This window comes from Nicotiana tomentosiformis, chromosome 6 (genome assembly GCF_000390325.3).
Source record: "Nicotiana tomentosiformis chromosome 6, ASM39032v3, whole genome shotgun sequence".
NCBI classification, from domain to species: Eukaryota; Viridiplantae; Streptophyta; class Magnoliopsida; order Solanales; family Solanaceae; genus Nicotiana; species Nicotiana tomentosiformis.
The window spans coordinates 123394982-123413814 of record NC_090817.1 but is presented as its reverse complement, the minus strand read 5'-3'; the positions used below and the strand labels follow the sequence as shown (position 1 = coordinate 123413814).

Here is an 18833-nt window from a genome sequence, read left to right as displayed (position 1 = left end):
GAACAATTGGTGTAGATGGAGATGAAGCTGATAGTGTTGTAGGTTGAGAAGCAACTGCGGTAGAAGCAATGCTATTTGTTGGTTGCTCACCAACCGAAGGCAGAGGAGGCCCGGTATCCGACCTCATTGGACTGGAAGCAACAACTGGGACCGAAAATAGAGAATCAACATTCTCCACTAAGTGAAATTCTCCCAGAGTACTCGCGGAATCACCCTCGATTGGGTTCTAAGCTCTCCAGATTGAGCATTCTGTTGAGCTGATGAAGATTGTTGTCTCCTTTGGAGGGAAGCCTCTTCATCACTGGCTTCCCTATCATCGTCAATGACCATAGTGGCTGCGACTAGCTCAGACGTGGTTTTCTTTGCTTTCTTATTTTTATCCCCGGTCGAGGAAGAACACCACTTTTTTGGTTGCTTGTTCTCTAGCGGGGGACTTCGAGAAGAAGCTCCTGCACCGGAAGCAGACCCGAGGGCACCGGTCCGGGTGAGAGCCTCCGCAACAACCTTGCAGCCTTTGCAGGATCGACCAAAGCATCCTCCTCCGGGCTGGAAACAGAACCCTGCGGAAGACCTGAATCAAACAAGAAGGTGGGGTTAGCATGTTTTCTTATGTACAAAGGTGGAATGAAGGAAATGCCAGTTTACCGTGGGTCTTGGCCCTCCACCCGTATTTGGGGGCCAACTTCTTCCACCGGCTGCTTACTGGTGTAGTGATGTCCAGAATCTTCTGAACCCATCGGTCATGGACTTGAACCTTGTAACAACTCGACCGGTTGTTTTGAGTATTACAACCCCGTTCCCCCATTTACTACTCAATTTGTGCTTTATAATTGTTATGTGACTTGCCGGAGTAATTGGTTCGGGTTCGGTGAGGTTTTGGAATAAAAATTGAAACACTTAGTTCTAAGGTTTAAAGTTTAAGTTGAAATAGTAACCGGATGTCGACTTATGTGTAAACCACCCCGGAATAGAGTTTTGATGATTCCAATAGTTCCGTATGGTAATTTTGGACTTGGAAGCGTGTCCGGAAAATTATTTGGAAGTTAGTAGTTAAATTAGGCTTGAAATGGCTAAAATAGAAACTTAAGTTTGAAAGTTTGACCGGGGAGATGACTTTTTAATATCATGAAAGGAATCCGATTCTGAAAATTTGAATAGGTATGTTATGTCATTTATAACTTATGTGCAAAATTTGAGGTCAATCGGACTTGATTTGATAGGTTTCGGCATCAAATGTATAAGTTCGAATTTCTTACTTTCATTAGGCTTGAATTTGGGTAGAATTCACGTTTTAGTCTTGTTTGATGTAATTTGAAGGCTCGACAAAGTTCGTATGATATTTTAGTACTTGTTGGTGTATTTGGTTGAGGTCCCGGGGGCCTTGGGTGAGTTTCGGATGGTTAATGGATGGAAAATTTGGACTTAGGAAAATCTGGAAATTTTGCTTCTGGTGTAACCGCACTTGCGAAGCTTTGATCGCATGTGCGACACCCCAGGTGTTCAAGGGCTATCGCAGAAGAAGCCAAGGCTGGGGAGGACGAAGGTCACAGGTGCGAAGAGTTTTTCGCACCTGCGTGGTCGCAGGCGCGGTGAGAGGCTCGCAGAAGCACACCCCGCAGGTACCGAATTTTTGAGCGCAGTTGCACGAGTCGGGGAATTGGCGTGGCTTCCACAGAAGAGGAAATTGCACCGCAGAAGCGATTTCGCAAGTACGGATAGGAGGTCACAGGTGCGAAAAGCCAGGACAGAATGTTAAAAACAAGGTCCGCGATTTTGACTTCATTTGTAACATTTCCAACACGGTTTTGGGTGATTTTTCGAGAGAATTCATGGGAAAACTTGAGACAAGTCACTTGTGATTATTATTAGTCAATAATATTGGATTATCATTGAGTATTTCGACTAGATTACATATTTTTGAAGTGTAATTAGAGGATTTGGGTATAAGGATTTCAAAATAAGAATTTGAGATTTGGAGGTCGAGTTGATATCGGAACTTTTTAAATTTGGTATGGTTGGACTCGTGGTTGAATGGGGCATTCATATTTTGTAACTATTGTCAGGTTCCGAGAAGTGAGCCCTACAGACCATTTTTGAGTTAAATTTCGGATTTTTGTTGGAAAATTTGTATTTTCATATGGAATTTATTCCCATAATTTTTATTGACTGAATCGAATTAATTATGATTAGATTCGAGCTGATCGGATTCGGAAAATAGAGGGAAAGGCATACTACTTAACTGATTGAGCGTGGTTCGAGATAAGTGGCTTGTCTAACCCTGTGTGGGGGAAATCCCCTTAGGATTTGATATTGTTATAACATTTTGTGATATATGAGCGCTGTGCACATAAGGTGACGAGTGCGTACACGGGCTAAATTGAGTTGCTGAGTAGTCTTCTTTTAAAATCTTTAACTGAGTTGCCTTAGCATTGTAGTGATCATGTTTAGCCTAGTATCACATGTCTACATGCCTTAACTCTTACGTGCAATATGTGCAATATGCTTAGCTGAATTACCTGCTTTCCTTGATTTGATTTAAATCTTTAACTGTAAGATTTCTTACTGAAAATTTATTTTTCATCCGACTACCTACTGTATATTTATTTTTGGGACTATGAGGCGGTTCCTCGGGAGGTCCCCCTTTACTACATATTTACCTTTGGGACTACGAGGCGGTTTCTCGGGAGATCCCCCTATATTGCATATTTACTTTAGGACTAAATGGTGGTTCCTTGGGAGATCCCATGTACTGCATATTTATTTTTGGGACTACAAGGCGGTACCTCGGGAGTGCCCTTGTCGTTTACCTCTAATTGTTGTGTTATCTTTCTATAAATTTCATTTATTTCTCAGTCACTTCATTACCCTATTATAAATTTCTTCCTTATTTATTATTATTATTATTATTATTATTATTATTATTATTTTCAATAGGGCCTGACCTGACCTCGTCACTACTCTACCGAGGTTAGGCTTGGCACTTACTGGGTGCCACTATGGTGTATTCATACTACGCTTCTGCACATCCTTTTGTGCAGATCCAGGTACATTCTATCAGACCAAGTATCAATGAACTAGCTGTATACGGAGACTTCAAGGTACATTTACCGGCGTCCGCAGACATCAGAGTCCCCATATCCTTATTATGTTGTCTTCCTGATTTCTCTTTAGACTCTAATATATTGAGACACTCAAAATAAATTCTTAGAAGCTTGTGACTTATTTCTACCGGAGTTTGGGAGTTGAAATTATTGGATTGCAGTTTTATATTTATTTCATATGTTGAGAATTTGGCTTCAGCTTTATTTTATGTATTTCCGCAAAACTTCTTAGGCTTACCTAGTCTTAGAGACTAGGTTTCATCACGACATCTTATGGAGGGTGAATTTGGGTTCGTGAAAAATTGGTATCAGAGCTCTAGGTTCGTAGGTGTTATGAGTCATAAGCAGGTTTAGTAAAGTCTTGCGGATCATCACGGAGACGTCTGTACTTTTCTTCGGGAGGCTATGGAACTGGTAGGAAAATGTTCGCTCCTTTGATTCCTTATCGTGCGCATTTGTTGACTTCGAAATTCTAAAACCTTGCCTTTCTATTCTCTCACAGATGGTGAGGACACGTACAACTGGATCTGATGATTAGACACCCACGTCCCTTGTTGGAACCGCAAGAGGCTAGGGCCGGGCCAGAGGCCGAAGAAGACCACGTGGTGTAGCCAGAGCACCTGCACGAGCTATTGTAGAGGAGCCACCAGTAGCTCCAGTTGGAGAGCAGGCACCTGAGACACCTGTTACTACCCCTGCACTTCAGGAGACTCTTGCCCAGATTTTAAGCATGTTTGGCACTCTAGGTCACGCAGGGCTAATTCCACTTGCTCCTACCACATCTCAGACCGGAGGAGGAGCACAGACTCCCACCACCAGTACCCAGAGCCACAAGCCGAGGTTTACCATGCCCAAGAGGTTATACCAGTTCAACTAGTTGTCCCAGTTCGGCCCGAGGTTAGGGCGGCAGTTTCGGAGGGGGAACAACTCAGGCTCGAGAGGTACAAGAAGTACCCCCCTCCCACTTTCAGCGGTTTGGCTTCAGAGGATGCTCAGGGTTTTCTTGAAGAATGTCACCGCATCCTCTATACTATGGGCATTGTGGATTATAGTGGGGTTTCTTTCACGACATTCCAGCTTAGAGGAGTGGTCTACCAGTGGTGGCGGGCATACGTGTTGGATAGTCCGGCTGAGGCAGCTTCACTCACTTGGACTCAAGTTTCAGATATGTTCATGAGGGAAAATATTCCTCAGAGTCTTAGAGATGCATGGCACGCAGACTTTGAGCAGTTGCGCTAGGGTTCTATGATCATGTCAGAGTATGCAATCCGATTCAATGATTTGGTGCCAACCTTGGTTGCTACTGTTCGAGAGCGGGTTCGTCGATTTATTGAGGGGCTCCACCCTAGTATCAGATTCAGTATGGCCCGAGAGCTGGAGATGGACATCGCATACTAGCAGGTGGTGTCAATAACTAGGAGATTGGAAGGTATACGGATCCGGGAGAGAGAAGAGAGAGAAGCCAATAGACCTCAAAATTTGGAACGTATAACAGTTCTCGTGCCCCAGCTACAACTCGTCACAGTAGGGGTTATAGGAGTCGCCATGTTCATTCAGCACTTCCAGCCGCTAGCGGTACTCCGTCCATTCCTAGGCCCCAGGATCCCTATTATGCACTGCCAGTGTCTAGTGTACCTCCTGTACGGGGTGCTTCCAGTGGTCAGTCCAGTCGATCAGGCCCGAGCCAGTCACAGCAACCACGTCCTCCAAGAGCTTGTTTTGAGTGTGGTGACACTCGTCATATGGTGAGGGATTGCCCCAGATTTAGTAGGGGTGCACCTCTACAGATTTCGCAGGCCCCACCTATTCCACAAGGCCCTCGGGCTTCTCAGGCCATGATTACTGCACCAGTTGCCACTCCACCTGCACAGCCAGCTAGAGATGGAGGTCGGACAAGTAGAGGTCGCCCTATGGGGGAGGTCAGGCAAGATGTTATGCCCTTCCTGCTAGGACGGAGGTAGTTGCATCCAATTTTGTTATCATAGGTCTTGTTCCGGTCTGTCATAAAGATGCATCAGTCTTATTTGATCCAGGCTCTACTTATTCTTATGTGTCATCTTATTTTGCTCCGTATTTGGGTGTATACTGTGATTCTTTAAGTTTTTCTGTTTATGTATCTACACCCGTGGGTGAATCTATTATTTTTGACCGCATGTATCGGTCATGTTTGATTGTTATTAGTGGTTTTGAGACTAGAGCTAATTTATAATTGCTCAGTATGGTGGATTTCGATATTATTTTGGGCATACACTGGTTGTCGCCCTATCACGCTATCCTTGATTGTCACGCCAAGACGGTGACGTTGGCTATGCCAGGTCTACCGTAGCTAGAGTGGAGAGGTACCTTAGATTATGTTCCTAGAAGGGTTGTTTCATTTCTTAAGGCTCAACGAATGGTTGAGAAGGGGTGTGATGTATATCTGGCCTATATGAGAGATTTTAGTGTTGATACTCCTACTGTGGAGTCAGTTCCGGTAGTAAGGGACTCTCCCGATGTATTTCCAGCGGATCTTCCGAGGATGCCACCCGACAAGGATATTGATTTTGGCATTGATTTGTTACCGGGCACTCAACCCATTTCTATTGCACCATATCGTATGGTCCCAACAGAATTGAAAGAATTAAAAGAACAGTTAAAGAAACTTCTTAATAAGGGTTTTGTTTGGCCCAGTGTATCGCCTTGGGGTGCTCTTGTCTTATTTGTGAAAAAAGAAGGATGGTTCTATGCAGATGTGCATTGATTACCGCCAGTTGAACAAGGTTACAGTGAAGAACATGTACCCATTTCCATGTATTAATGACCTATTTGATCAGCTTCAGGGTGCCAGAGTGTTCTCTAAGATTGACTTGCGTTCAGGCTATCACCAGTTGAAGATTCAGGAGCCAGATATCTTGAAGACTGCTTTCAGGACTCGATATGGTCATTATGAATTCCTTGTGATATCTTTTGGGCTAACTAACGCCCCAACAACATTTATGCACTTAATGAACAGTGTATTTCAGCCCTATCTTGATTCTTTTGTCATTGTGTTTATTGATGGCATTCTGGTGTATTCCCGGAGTCGGGAGGATCATGAGCAGCACCTGAGGATTGTGCTTCAGACCTTGAAAGAAAAGAAGTTATATGCAAAATTTTCAAAGTGTGAATTATGGCTTGATTTAGTGGGAGTTTTGGGTCATATAGTTTTGTGCAAGGGGATCAAGGTAGATCCGAAGAAGATTGAGGCAATACAGAGTTGGCCCAGATCATCCTCAGCTACGGAGATCCGGAGTTTCCTTGATTTGGCAGGGTATTATCGCCGATTTGTAGAGGGTTTCTCTTCTATTGCTGCACCTATGACCAAAAAATGATACAGAAGGGTACTCCATTCAGGTGGACCGAGGAATGTGAGGAGAGCTTTCAAAAGCTCAAGACAACTTTGACTACAGCCCCAATATTAGTGTTACCGACAAGTTCAAGGTCTTATAATGTGTATTGTGATACATCGCGTATTGGTCTCGACGCAGTGTTGATGCAAGACGGTAGGATGATTGCCTATGCATCCAGACAGTTAAAGGTACATGAGAAGAATTATCCTATCCACGACCTTGAGTTAGTAGCTATTGTTCATGCCTTGAAGATTTGGCGGCATTATTTTTACGGTGTCCATTATGAGGTTTACACCGATCACCGGAGTCTACAATATTTGTTTAAATAGAAGGATATTAATTTGCGGTAGCGGAGGTGGTTGAAGTTGCTTAAGGATTATGATATCACTATTCTCTATCATCCCAAAAAGGCCAATATGGTGGCCGATGCCTTAAGTCGTAAGGCAGAGAATTTGGGCAGCTTAGCATACTTACCAGTAGCAGAGAGGCCTTTAGCCTTGGATGTTCAGACCTTGGCCAACCAGTTTGTCAGATTGGATATTTCCGAGCCGAGCCGAGTTTTGGCTTGTGTGGTTTCTCAGTCTTCTCTTTATGATCATATCAGAGAACGTCAGTATGATGACCCCCATCTACTTGTCCTTAAGGACACAGTTCATAACGGTGGTGCCAAGGAAGTCACTATTGGAGATGACGGTGTATTACGGATACATGCATGCTATGTGTGCCCAACGTAGATGGTTTGCGTGAGTTGATTCTCCAGGAGGATCACAGTTCGCGGTACTCCATTCATCTAGGTGCTGTAAAGATGTATCAGGACTTGAGATAGTACTATTGGTGGGGGCGGATGAAGAAAGACATAGTGGAAAATGTAGCTTGGTGCCTAAATTGCCAACAAGTGAAGTATGAGCATCAACGACTAGGTGGATTGCTTTAGAAGTTAGAGACTCCAAAATGGAAATGGGAGCGGATCACTATGAATTTTGTTGTTGGACTCCCACAAACTCAGAGGAAGTTCGATACAGTTTGGGTGATTGTAGATAGATTGACCAAGTCAGCTCATTTCATTCCTGTGGTTACTACTTACTCTTCGGAGCAGCTGGCTCAGGTTTACATTCGCGAGATTGTCAGGCTTCATGACGTACCGGTATCTATCATCTCTGACCGGGGTACAAAATTTACATCACGGTTCTGGAGGTCTGTACAACATGAGTTAGGTACTCGGGTAGAGTTGAGTACATCATTTCACCCTCAGACGGACAGGCAGTCCGAGAGCACTATTTAGATATTGGAGGATATGCTTTGTGCATGTGTGATAGATTTTGGGGGTTCTTGGGATCAATATCTGCCACTAGCAGAGTTTGCTTATAATTACAGCTACCAATCGAGCATTTAGATGGCTCCGTATGAGGCTTTATATTAGAGATGGTATCGGTCTCTACTAGGTTAGTTTGAGCCGGGTGAGACTAGGCTATTGGATACTTATTTGGTTCAGGATGCTTTGGAAAAGGTTAAATTGATTTAGGAGCGGCTTTCGTACGACGCAATCTAGACAGAAGAGTTATGCCGACCGGAAGGTCCGTGATGTTGCTTATATGGTTGGGGAGAAGGTTCTGCTCAAGATTTCCCCCATGAATGGTGTGTTGAGGTTCGGGACGAAGGTCAAGTTGAGCTCTCGGTATATTGGGTCGTTTGAGGTGCTTAAGAAGATTGAAGATGTGGCTTATGAACTTGCATTGCTGCCTAGTCTATCGAGTGTTCATGCAGGGTTTCATATATCTATGCTCCGGAAGTATGTCTGGGATCTGTCTCATGTTTTAGATTACAATACAGTGCAGTTGGATGATAATTTGACTTATGATGTGGAGCCGATGGCCATTTTAGACCGATAGGTTCGAAAGTTGAGATCAAAGAACATAGCTTCAGTGAAAGTGCAGTCGAGAGGCCAGCTAGTCGGAGAAGATACTTGGGAGACTGAGCGGGAGATGCAGAGAAAATATCCACACCTATTTGAAACTCCAGGTATAATTCCAAACACGTTCGAGTAGGAACGTTTGTTTAAGAAGGGGAGAATGTAACGATCCCGTCGGTCATTTTGAGCATTACAACCCCGTTCCCCCATTAACTGCTCAATTTGTGCTTTATAATTGTTATATGACTTACTGGGGTAGATGGTTCGGGTCCGGGGAGGTTTTGGAATAAAAATTGAAACACTTAGTTCTAAGGTTTAAAGTTTAAGTTAAAATAGTGATCGGATATCGACTTATGTGTAAACCACCCCGGAATAGAGTTTTGATGATTCTAATAGCTCCGTATGGTAATTTTGGACTTGGGAGCGTGTCCGGAAAATTATTTGGAAGTCCGTAGTTAAATTAGGCTTGAAATGGCTAAAATAGAAATTTAAGTTTGGAAGTTTGACCGGGGAGATGACTTTTTAATATCGGGGTCGGAATCCGATTCTTGAAATTTGAATAGGTTTGTTATGTCATTTATGACTTGTATGCAAAATTTTAGATCAATCGTACTTAATTTGATAGGTTTCGGCATCGAATGCAAAAGTTGAAATTTTTTAGTTTCATTAGGCTTGAATTTGGATAAAATTCATGTTTTTATTGTTGTTTGATGTGATTTGAAGGCTCGACTAAGTTCATATGATGTTTTAGGACTTGTTGGTGTATTTGGTTGAGGTCTCGGGGGGCCTCGGGTGAGTTTCGTATGGTTAACGGATTGAAAATTTGGACTTAGGAAAATCTAGAAATTTTGCTTATGGTGTAACCGTAACTGCGAAGCTTTGATTGCATGTGCGACACCGCAGGCACGCAAGGGCCATCGCAGAAGCGGCCAAGGCTGGGGAGGAAGAAGGTCGCAGGTGCGAAGAGTTTTCCGCACCTGCGTGGTCGCAGGTGCGGTGAGAGGCTCGCAGAAGCGCAACCTGCAGGTGCAGAATTTTTTAGCACAGGTGCGCGGGTCGGGGACTTGGCATGGCTTCCGCAGAAGCGGTTCCGCAGGTGCGGATAGGGGGTCACAAGTGCGAAAAGCCTGGACAGAATGTTAAAAATAAGGTCCGTAATTTTGACTTCATTTCTAACATTTCCAACACGGTTTTGGGTGATTTTTCAGAGAAAATGAAAAACTTAAGGTAAGTTACTTGTGATCATTGTTAGTCAATAATATTGGATTATCATTGAGTATTTCGACTAGATAACATATTTTTGAGGTGAAATTAGAGGATTTGGGCCTACGGATTTCAAAATAAGAATTTGAGATTTGGAGGTCGAGTTGATGTCGGAATTTGGTAAATTTGGTATGGTTGGACTCGCGGTTGAATGAGAATTAATATTTTATAACTTTTGTCGGATTCCAAAACGTGGGCCCCACGGGCGATTTTTGAGATAAGTTTCAGATTTTTGTTGAAAAATTTGTATTTTCATATCGAATTTATTCTTATAATTTTTTATTGACTGAATCAAATTAATTATGACTAGATTCGAGCCGATCGGAGTGAGAAAATCGAGAAAAAGGTATACTACTTGACTGATTGAGCGTGGTTCGAGGTAAGTGGCTTGTCTAACCCTGTGTGGAGGAACTCCCCTTAGGATTTGTTACTGTTGTAACATTTTGTGATATGTGAGCGCCGTGTACGCGAGGTGACCAATGCGTACACGGCTAAATTTGGAAATATCGGTTCTTGTTGAGTAGTCTTCTTTTAAATTCTTTAACTGAGTTGTCTTAGTATATGTAGTGAACATGTTTAGCCTAGTATCACATATCTATGTATCTTAACTCTTACGTACAATATGTGCAACATTCTTAGCTGAATTACTTGCTTTCCTTGATTTGATTTAAATCATTAACTGTAAGATTTCTTGCTGAAAATTTGTTGTTCCTCCGACTACCTACTGCATATTTACTTTTGGGACTACGAGACAGTTCCTCGGGAGATCTCTTGTACTGCATATTTACTTTTGGAACTACGAGGCGGTACCTCGGGAGCGCCCCTGTCGTTTACCTCTAATTGTTAAGTTATCTTTCTGTAAATTTCGTTTATTTCTCGGTCACTTCATTACCCTATTATAAATTTTTGCCTTATTTTGTTATTTATTTATTTATTTATTTATTTATTATTATTATTATTATTATTATTATTATTATTATTATTATTATTATTATTATTATTATTATTATTATTATTTTCATTAGGGCCTGACCTGACCTGACCTGACCTCGTCACTACTCTACCGAGGTTTGGCTTGGCACTTACTAGGTACCACTGTGGTGTACTCATACTATGCTTTTGCACATCTTTTGGTGCAGATCCAGGTACATCCTATCAGACCAAGTATCAGTGAACTAGCTGTACACGGAGACTTCAAGGTACATCTACCAGCGTCCCGCAGACCTCGAAGTCCCCCTCTATCGTTATTATGTTGTCTTCCTGATTTCTCTTTAGATTTTAATGTATTGAGACACTCAAAATAAATTCTTAGAAACTTGTGACTTATTTCTACCCGATTTTGGGAGTTGAAATTATTGGATTGCAGTTTTATATTTATTCCATATGTTGAGAATTTGGCTTCAGTTTTATTTTATGTATTTCCACAAAAATTGTTAGGCTTACCTAGTCTTAGATACTAGGTGCCATCACGACATCCTATGGAGGATGAATTTGGGATCGTGACAAACCCTTGGTGGTGTCCACCGAGTATTTGGCCAAGCTTCTAGAAGAAACAAAAGTGGTTTTTAGGAGAAGTAGAAAAAATTAGCTTCTCCCCAAAAATACTTTTGAGAAAAATACACTTAAAATGTTGGTCAAACATTAATTGCTGCTTAGACGTACTTTTTAAAATAATTAGTCAAACACAAACTGCTTCTCACCTAAAATAATTTGAGAAAAAGCACTCTTGAAAAAAAAAATACTTATCAAAATAAGTTAATTTTAGAAATTTGGCCAAACAAACTATTAATATAGTCCCATAAGTGAAATTTATAGAGGACTTTTATGCAGTTAAAAAGGCTATTTCGGATAGACTTTCCTTAATCTCTAACTTGCTATTGTTAGTGACAATATGGTACACCATATTGTTGGAATCATGGTTGCCCCTAAAGGAGAAACAGCCAAAACTTGGTTTATAGAAACGTGCATATTCTAGTTTTTTTTGCCTCAAAGGTAAACATTTCTCGAGGCTGGGGTGGGAACTTAATGGTTATGTTGTTGTCTTATTTTGGAAACTTTAGCCATAAAATTCGGGAAGAATGAAAAGATTGTGGTTAAGTAGAAAAGCTCGATTCAGGATTCAAATCTATGGATTTAGTCTTTAAAATTTTTATTATTGACACATTGTATTTTTTAAAGTTATGGGTTCATATATATTATTGTATTTATTGTAATTTTAATAAATTTTATATATAAATTCATACACCGCATTAAAAGTTATGGCCGTTAAGTTTGAATCCGGTACGCCCCGCTTAAGTAGATAAATAAATTTTCTATTACTTACAAGTATGAAGAAGCAAACGCGTTTATGTTCACATGCTTGCTTATAGTCATTTAAATTTGGATTGAGCACACATCTTTATCTTTTACGAACATTTCGTGCTATGTGCCTTATTTTTCTAGGTACAGTGGCACATTCTTCTCATTTTCATTGACCACAGTAAATTAAACAAAAAACGACAAATGCCGTTTATATTTGCTCGTAATTTTACACTAATGTTGACATTTGCAGACAAAGACGTGTCAGTCTAAAAATTTTACTTACTTTCCTACGTGCTAACTAGTCTATACACGCGTTACGCGTGGACATATATCAAAAAGTATGAAATTTTAAAAATTACATAAACAGGAAACAGCACCAAGGAGATATCATATGTAGTGTGTAACATTGGTTTCTTACGGACAAAAAGAAAACATTGATTTTTATTAATACTTATGAAAGTCTTTTATATTTATTTATTATGACTTAATACTAAATTTTTAAAAGAAGAGAACCACTGAAGAACTTTCATCACTACATATTGCAGAATCACAGAAATAGTACGCTCGCAAAAAAATTCTAAGATAATATGTAGTCGAAATTTAAAACATATAATGAGCTTTTTTTCACGTCAAACAAAATCAAATTAATTGACAATGACTTTCTTTCTGAGTTTCACTGTAATAAACTCCGAATACGACCTGATTAATCCAACCTACTCCATCTGTTATAATTTAGATGAAATAGTTTGACCCGGCATGGAGTTTAAGGAAAAAAAGAGTTTTAAAACTTGTGGTCTTAAAAACTTAAGGGGTAAAAACTTTATCGGTCCATGAAATTTATGTGGTTATAAAAGCTTATCGTTTAATTACTATAAATACTTAAACACTAAGTTCTACTAATAATTCCTCTCTCTCTCTCTCTCTCTCTCTCTCTCTCTCTCTCTCTCATATATATATATATATATATATATATATATATATATATATATATATATACCCATACATAAAATTTGTAAAACAAGAAGAATCTCCTTTCATTAATCCCACAAGTAGCTCGATTGGTAATCTTTTGATATATGTAAAATACAAATCTAATCAAAGAATACTTTTGATTAATCCACCGACGTAACTGTCTTAGTTAGTTATCTTTCCCGCAATTTAATTTCAATAATTAAACATAGAAACGACGGGAATCGGGACTTTGGGTACTATAAAGTTAACATATTTAACATTTTTTTTATGAATTCATACTTGAATTTCTTAGTTTTGTTATATTATGATTTAGAAGTTTACAAAGTACTTTAGTTATATATATCGTTGGTTTAAAAAAAATTACATTATCAGGTCACCTAAAAAATATATTCAGATAATTGTCCTTATAATGTGAGATTTGTAATCTTGAAAATAAGACAGTTTAAAATAACCTGATGGTATAAAAAATTCTTACACTAACGATATATATAAGATAAACTCGAATTGACATTTTATTATTGATTTTAATAAAATGAGATGTAGGGATTATAGGATGCATAAAAAAGTAAGAAAGAAAAGAAGTCATATGGCCCTTGATTCCTGCATAATTGGGAAATAAGTTTGGCTTTATGCTAAGACCTTTCCACAATAAATAGCTCCTAAGAGGTCCTCGTTTTTGCATCAACAAATAAGAAAACACAATATAACTAATTATCCTTTGAGATAAGCATAGATTAACTAATTATCTTATGTGGTTGAACAGCATGAGATGATACTAGCTAGCTGAAACTAAGAATTTAATAACAGCGACCTAATATTTCTTAGTGTAGAAGGTGTAATATGGCCAAATTTTCATGACATTTGCCATGACATAATATCCATTATAACAAATTTGTGGTTCATGATATTTGCCATGACATAATATCCATTATAACAAATTTGCAGATCATGACATTTGTCATGACATAATATCCATTATTAGGCCAAGGATTTTTTGCTATAAATAGAGGAGTTTTTCCTCATTTGCAAACACACCAATTCAAGAGCTTTTCACTCTTGTCTTTCTTTCTCCTCCTTTATTTCATTATAGAGTATTTTGTAAGAGAGTGAGTGTTGGGAAACACTTGTGTGAACCCTTTCTTTGGAGTGATTTTGTGAGGTTATTCTCTTGGGGTATTTGGGACTAATTAGAGTATTTACTCTAATTTTGTACTCTCTTTTGTACTCTTGTTGGTATAGTAAAATTGCTCATCTCCGCTTGTGGACGTAGGTCACCTTGACCGAACCATGTTAAATTTGTGTCTTCTTTATATTCTTTAATTGCCGTTATTATCGACTTCCATTGTCTTTGTTATTGTCATTATAACGTTGTTTGGCTAAATTCTGCACTATCCGAATTCCCGATCCTATCGGAAGGGATGAAGGCACGTGATGGGGAGAAATGTGCGAAAGGGGTGCCTGTTTGAAAGAAAACAAAATTATATCCAAGAATTATAGGCTGCGATAATATGTCATAATTGAAGTTTACGTAATCTTAAATTTGTTTGCATGAGGTCATTGCCTACGTGGTGTTTCATGACGTTTGCAAATTGTACGTATGTAGAAGGGATGAAGGCACGTGATGGGGAGAAATGTGCGACTTCCCCTTTCTTATGCTAAGACGTTTCCACTATAAATAGCTCCTAAGAGGTCCTCGTTTTTGCATCAACAAATAAGAAAACACAGTATTAACTAATTAACCTTGAGATAAGCATTAAAAAAACTCAATGGCAGGGAAGGTTGAGAAAGTGCTTGCAGTACTGATGCTTGCAATGCTTCTGTTTTCGGAGCATTTCATGGCTGCTAATCATGAAATTAAAACAACTGAAGATAACTCTATTAGCCCTTTCTGCTTAATAAAATGTTTATATGGATGCAGGGGGTTGCCACCTGCAAAAGCAGCCATTTGTGCAGCTCAATGTTTGTTTAAGTGCGCTGTCCAAGATGAGGCCAATATAGCTGAAACTAAGGGCATAATAGGTGAGACTGCATACAACCAGTATGATGTTGGATGTGCCCTTGGCTACTGCTCTGAGTTCCTGTTGAATTATGGTATATATCTCTCTCCCTCTCTTGAATTACATTACCAATCATATATATAGAGATCGATTATTTAATTGTGTCTTTAGCATGCATCTTCATGTGCGGTGAACTCGAGCCTAGCTAGTTTATTTCTTTGGTATGATGTTGAAGTAATGTGTTATAATATCATCTAAAAGATTAATTAAGTTGTTAGAAAGCACACAACCTTTACGGGCTTTATATCTTTGTTATTTAAAATTAATAGTAGCATAAAAGGGTGCAATCAAAAATAGCCAGATTTATAGGTCGTAATTGAAAAATAGTCACAGTTTCAAAAGTAATAGAAATTTAGTTACTTTTCATGTAAAGATAAATTTGAACGAAAACATTATTCAAAATCCAAAAAATATTCCAGCATAATATACCGAAGTTCGAATTTTTTACATATGAACTTCCAGCATAATACTGGAACTCCATCATAATATACTGGAGTTCCAGCATAATATGTTGGAAGTTCATACAAAGGTGCCCCAATCGACAATATATTGAAACTTTCTGTGTGCTGGAGTTCCAGTATAATATGCTGGAAATTCATACACAAGTGCACCAATCTCCAGTATATTATGCTGGAACTTTCCGTGTTTCAGCAAAATAGTGGCTATTTTTCAATGACTTTGCAAACACTGACTATATTTCGGTCCGAAAACTGACTAGCCCGTGCTATTTTTACCTAATATGCCTCTCTTCATCTGTTTTATTTATCTGTTAATGATGCAGATGAGAGGAGGTTCAACTGCTGCATGGAATACTGTCGCGAGGGCAAAATGACCTGTCCTGTTGAGGCTGCACCTTGAAGAAATGGTTGCCCTAAAATTATCGCCTCATCAAATGGAAGTACACTGCTTTTTCTACTTCCGGTGTTTAGTAGTAGTAGTAAATAAGTGAGGCATGTTACGTACTCTTATGTTTTGTAATAATTATGCTTTTTAATAATGTAATCTGTCTGTGTGCATACAATGCACACGACGCTAGCTACTACTTTTTATCTACTAAAAACGAAAAGTAACTTATTTCTGATCGCTGAATACTTATGCTCGGAAAGCCAGCATTCTCTAGTTAGAAACTAGAATTGTGTTACCAATTAATCATATATATTTAAACTGTTACATAGATCGATTATTTAATTATGTCTTAAGCATGCTTCTTCGTGTGATGCTCTGATTTCTTTAGCATGCTTCTTCGTGTGCTGTGTTATCAATATTCTAGAATTTTTATCATATGGGTGCACTAATGAGTAGGAATTGATCTCTGCTCCTCTAGATAAATAATTCAGTATTCACCTAAGTGCACCAATATTTAGCTTCTTTGGAGCATAGGTGTCACGATCCAAAATTTCACCACAGTCGTCGTGATGGCACTTAGTCTCTAAGATTAAGTAAGCCGATTATAATTACAATTTCAGTCAAATTTTTTTTAAAATAGAAACCAACTGCGGAAATAATGCACACAACGCTAGCTATTACTGTGTGCTTGTCTGTGTGCTTGCAATGCACACGACGCTAGCTACTACTTTTTATCTACTAAAAACGAAGAGTAACTTATTTTTTCTGATCGCTGGATACTTATGCTCGGTAAGCCAGCATTCTGTAGCTAGAAACTAGAAAAGATGTTAAACTTAATCAACAACTATTCTTCAACCGAAAATTAGCTAGGGCGGGCAATATATGAATCCTTAATATCTAATTTGTTCCATATATTTAGCCTTGTCACATTTCGATAAATTCTCTAACTTAAAAATCTATCTAAATTTTATCTATTGACATTATAAATTCGCCGACAAGATTGATATGATCATCTCTAGCAAATTTTGGACGAGCGTAGATAATTGACATAACCTCATTTAGTTTATATCGGCTTTATGGGTATTTTTCTTTCGTTGTACTTTAATTTATTTTGGCTAAGTTTCACAGATTCTAAGAAATTAAAGGTCTTTCATTACCATTTCTTTCATGTGATTTTTTGAACTACAAGGCTCCTTTTAACACCTCTAACCCGTGGACCATCTAAAAGAAATAAAGAAAAAGTTAGGAAAAAGTTGCAAGTTGGGTTGCTGAAAAAAATTGGCAAGTTGGGCAGCCAAGTCACAAAAACGTATTTCAACCGATGCCAATTTGCAATGCAAACCGCAAAGAATAAATATGATTGGTCTAATTGTAGGCAAGCTTTTTCTATACATAAGAGGCTCTATTTCTCTTTTGAAACACACCAAAAAATAAAGAGAAGCTAAGTAGAAAATAAAGCAGTGAGAATAATCCACAGATTGTTGTCTGTAAGATAAATAGTGAGTGGCAGTATTATTGTAGTGAGATATTTTAAATAAAAAATATTATTTCTTTCAAAATTGTAGTAGTCTCTTGACATAACTAAGTTGTAATATTATAGTGGTAATATTGCTCCGCTCAGGTATTGTATTTACCTTGTTAAAAGAGTTGGTGTCACTGTTACTCTCTTGTGTTATTATTATTATTTTCCGTGGATGTTATTTCTGGGCGAAATTTTTATTTTTTTCCCAACAACGTGGTATCAGAGCCATGACAAATAATGGTACGATGTCTTTTCAGTACCCCCGTCTCATAAAATTTAATTATGAGAAATGATGTCTACGTATGAAAGCCATTCTTGACTCTCGGGATGTATGAAAAATCGTAGACAGAGGGTATGCAAAACCCGATAATGAGGAAACTTTGCCTCAAAATGAAAAAGAGGTCTTGGCAAAGACGAGGAAGAAGGATCAACAAGCCCTCACGCTCATCCACCAATGTTTGGATGATGCCATATTTGAGAAAGTGGCAGATGCTACCACCTCAAAGGAAGCTTGGGGGATTTTACAAAATTCTCTTGAAAGAGTTGACAAGGTAAGGAAGGTAAAACTTCAAACTCTAAGGGCTGATTATGAAGTTTTAAAAATGAAAGAATCCGAATGCATTTCGGATTATTGTTCAAAATACTACTAGAAATTCGACAAAAACCGACCAAGGTTGACCGACCAACTTTAGTCGGTCAAAAAACCGACCAAAGTTGGTCGGTTTTTCAAAATATTTTTTTTTAATTTTTTTTTTTTACGAAACCGACCAACTTTGGTCCGTTTTCTTTAGCGCAAAAATGCGAAAAACTATTTTTGAGTCCCGCAAAATTTATGTTTCAAGAAACCAACCAACTTTGGTCGGTTTTTCAATTAATATAAATAAAAATTAATATTAAAAAAACCGACCAAAATTGGTCGGTTAATTCGGCGGTTCATTTAAAAAAATCGACCAACTTTGGTCAGTAATTTTACTTTTTAATAAAAGCGATTGGTCGGTTATTTTTGTGCGAAAATACAATTAAAGAGTATAAATCAAATAAAAGACAGTCTTAAAATAAAATGTACCAATGGTCTAGTGGTAGAATTGTATCCTGCCACAGTACAGACCACGGTTCGATTCCAGATGGTGAATCTTTTTATTACATAATTAAAATACCGACCAACAGTGGTCGGAAAAAATCGACCAACTTTGGTCGGTTTTTTTTTTTTGCAATATTTTATTTTTTAAATTTAATTGACCGACCAAAGTTGGTCAGTAACCAACTTTGGTCGGTATTCCTTTCCGACCACAAAAATACCGTCCACAAGTAAATGATCGCGTTTTGGTCGATTTTTGGCCATTACCGACCAACGTTGGTCGGTTTTTACCGGATTTCTAATAGTGAAAGTGAATGCTATTGTAAATCAACTAAGAAGATACGAGGAGGATATAGAAGATGTCCGTGTGGTAGAAAAGATCCTTCGCACTTTAACACCTAAATTTGCTTTTGTGG

The 18833-nt window shown here is 38.7% G+C and overlaps 1 protein-coding gene across 3 annotated transcripts in view; it reads left to right on the top strand.

Moving 5' to 3' along the window:
• The first annotated feature begins 14604 nt into the window (after positions 1 to 14604).
• Positions 14605 to 18833, top strand: part of LOC104094747 (uncharacterized) — a 101611-nt gene continuing 97382 nt past the window's right edge. For 2 of the 3 annotated variants that reach the window (XM_070177762.1, XM_070177763.1), the window contains exon 1: positions 14605 to 15005. In XM_070177762.1, the coding sequence (XP_070033863.1) occupies positions 14681 to 15005 (325 nt within the window). In that variant the 5' untranslated portion in view covers positions 14605 to 14680. Of the gene's footprint in view, positions 15006 to 15752; positions 16176 to 18833 lie in introns of those variants that run through there. The other variant, XM_009600726.4, reaches the window with a different exon arrangement.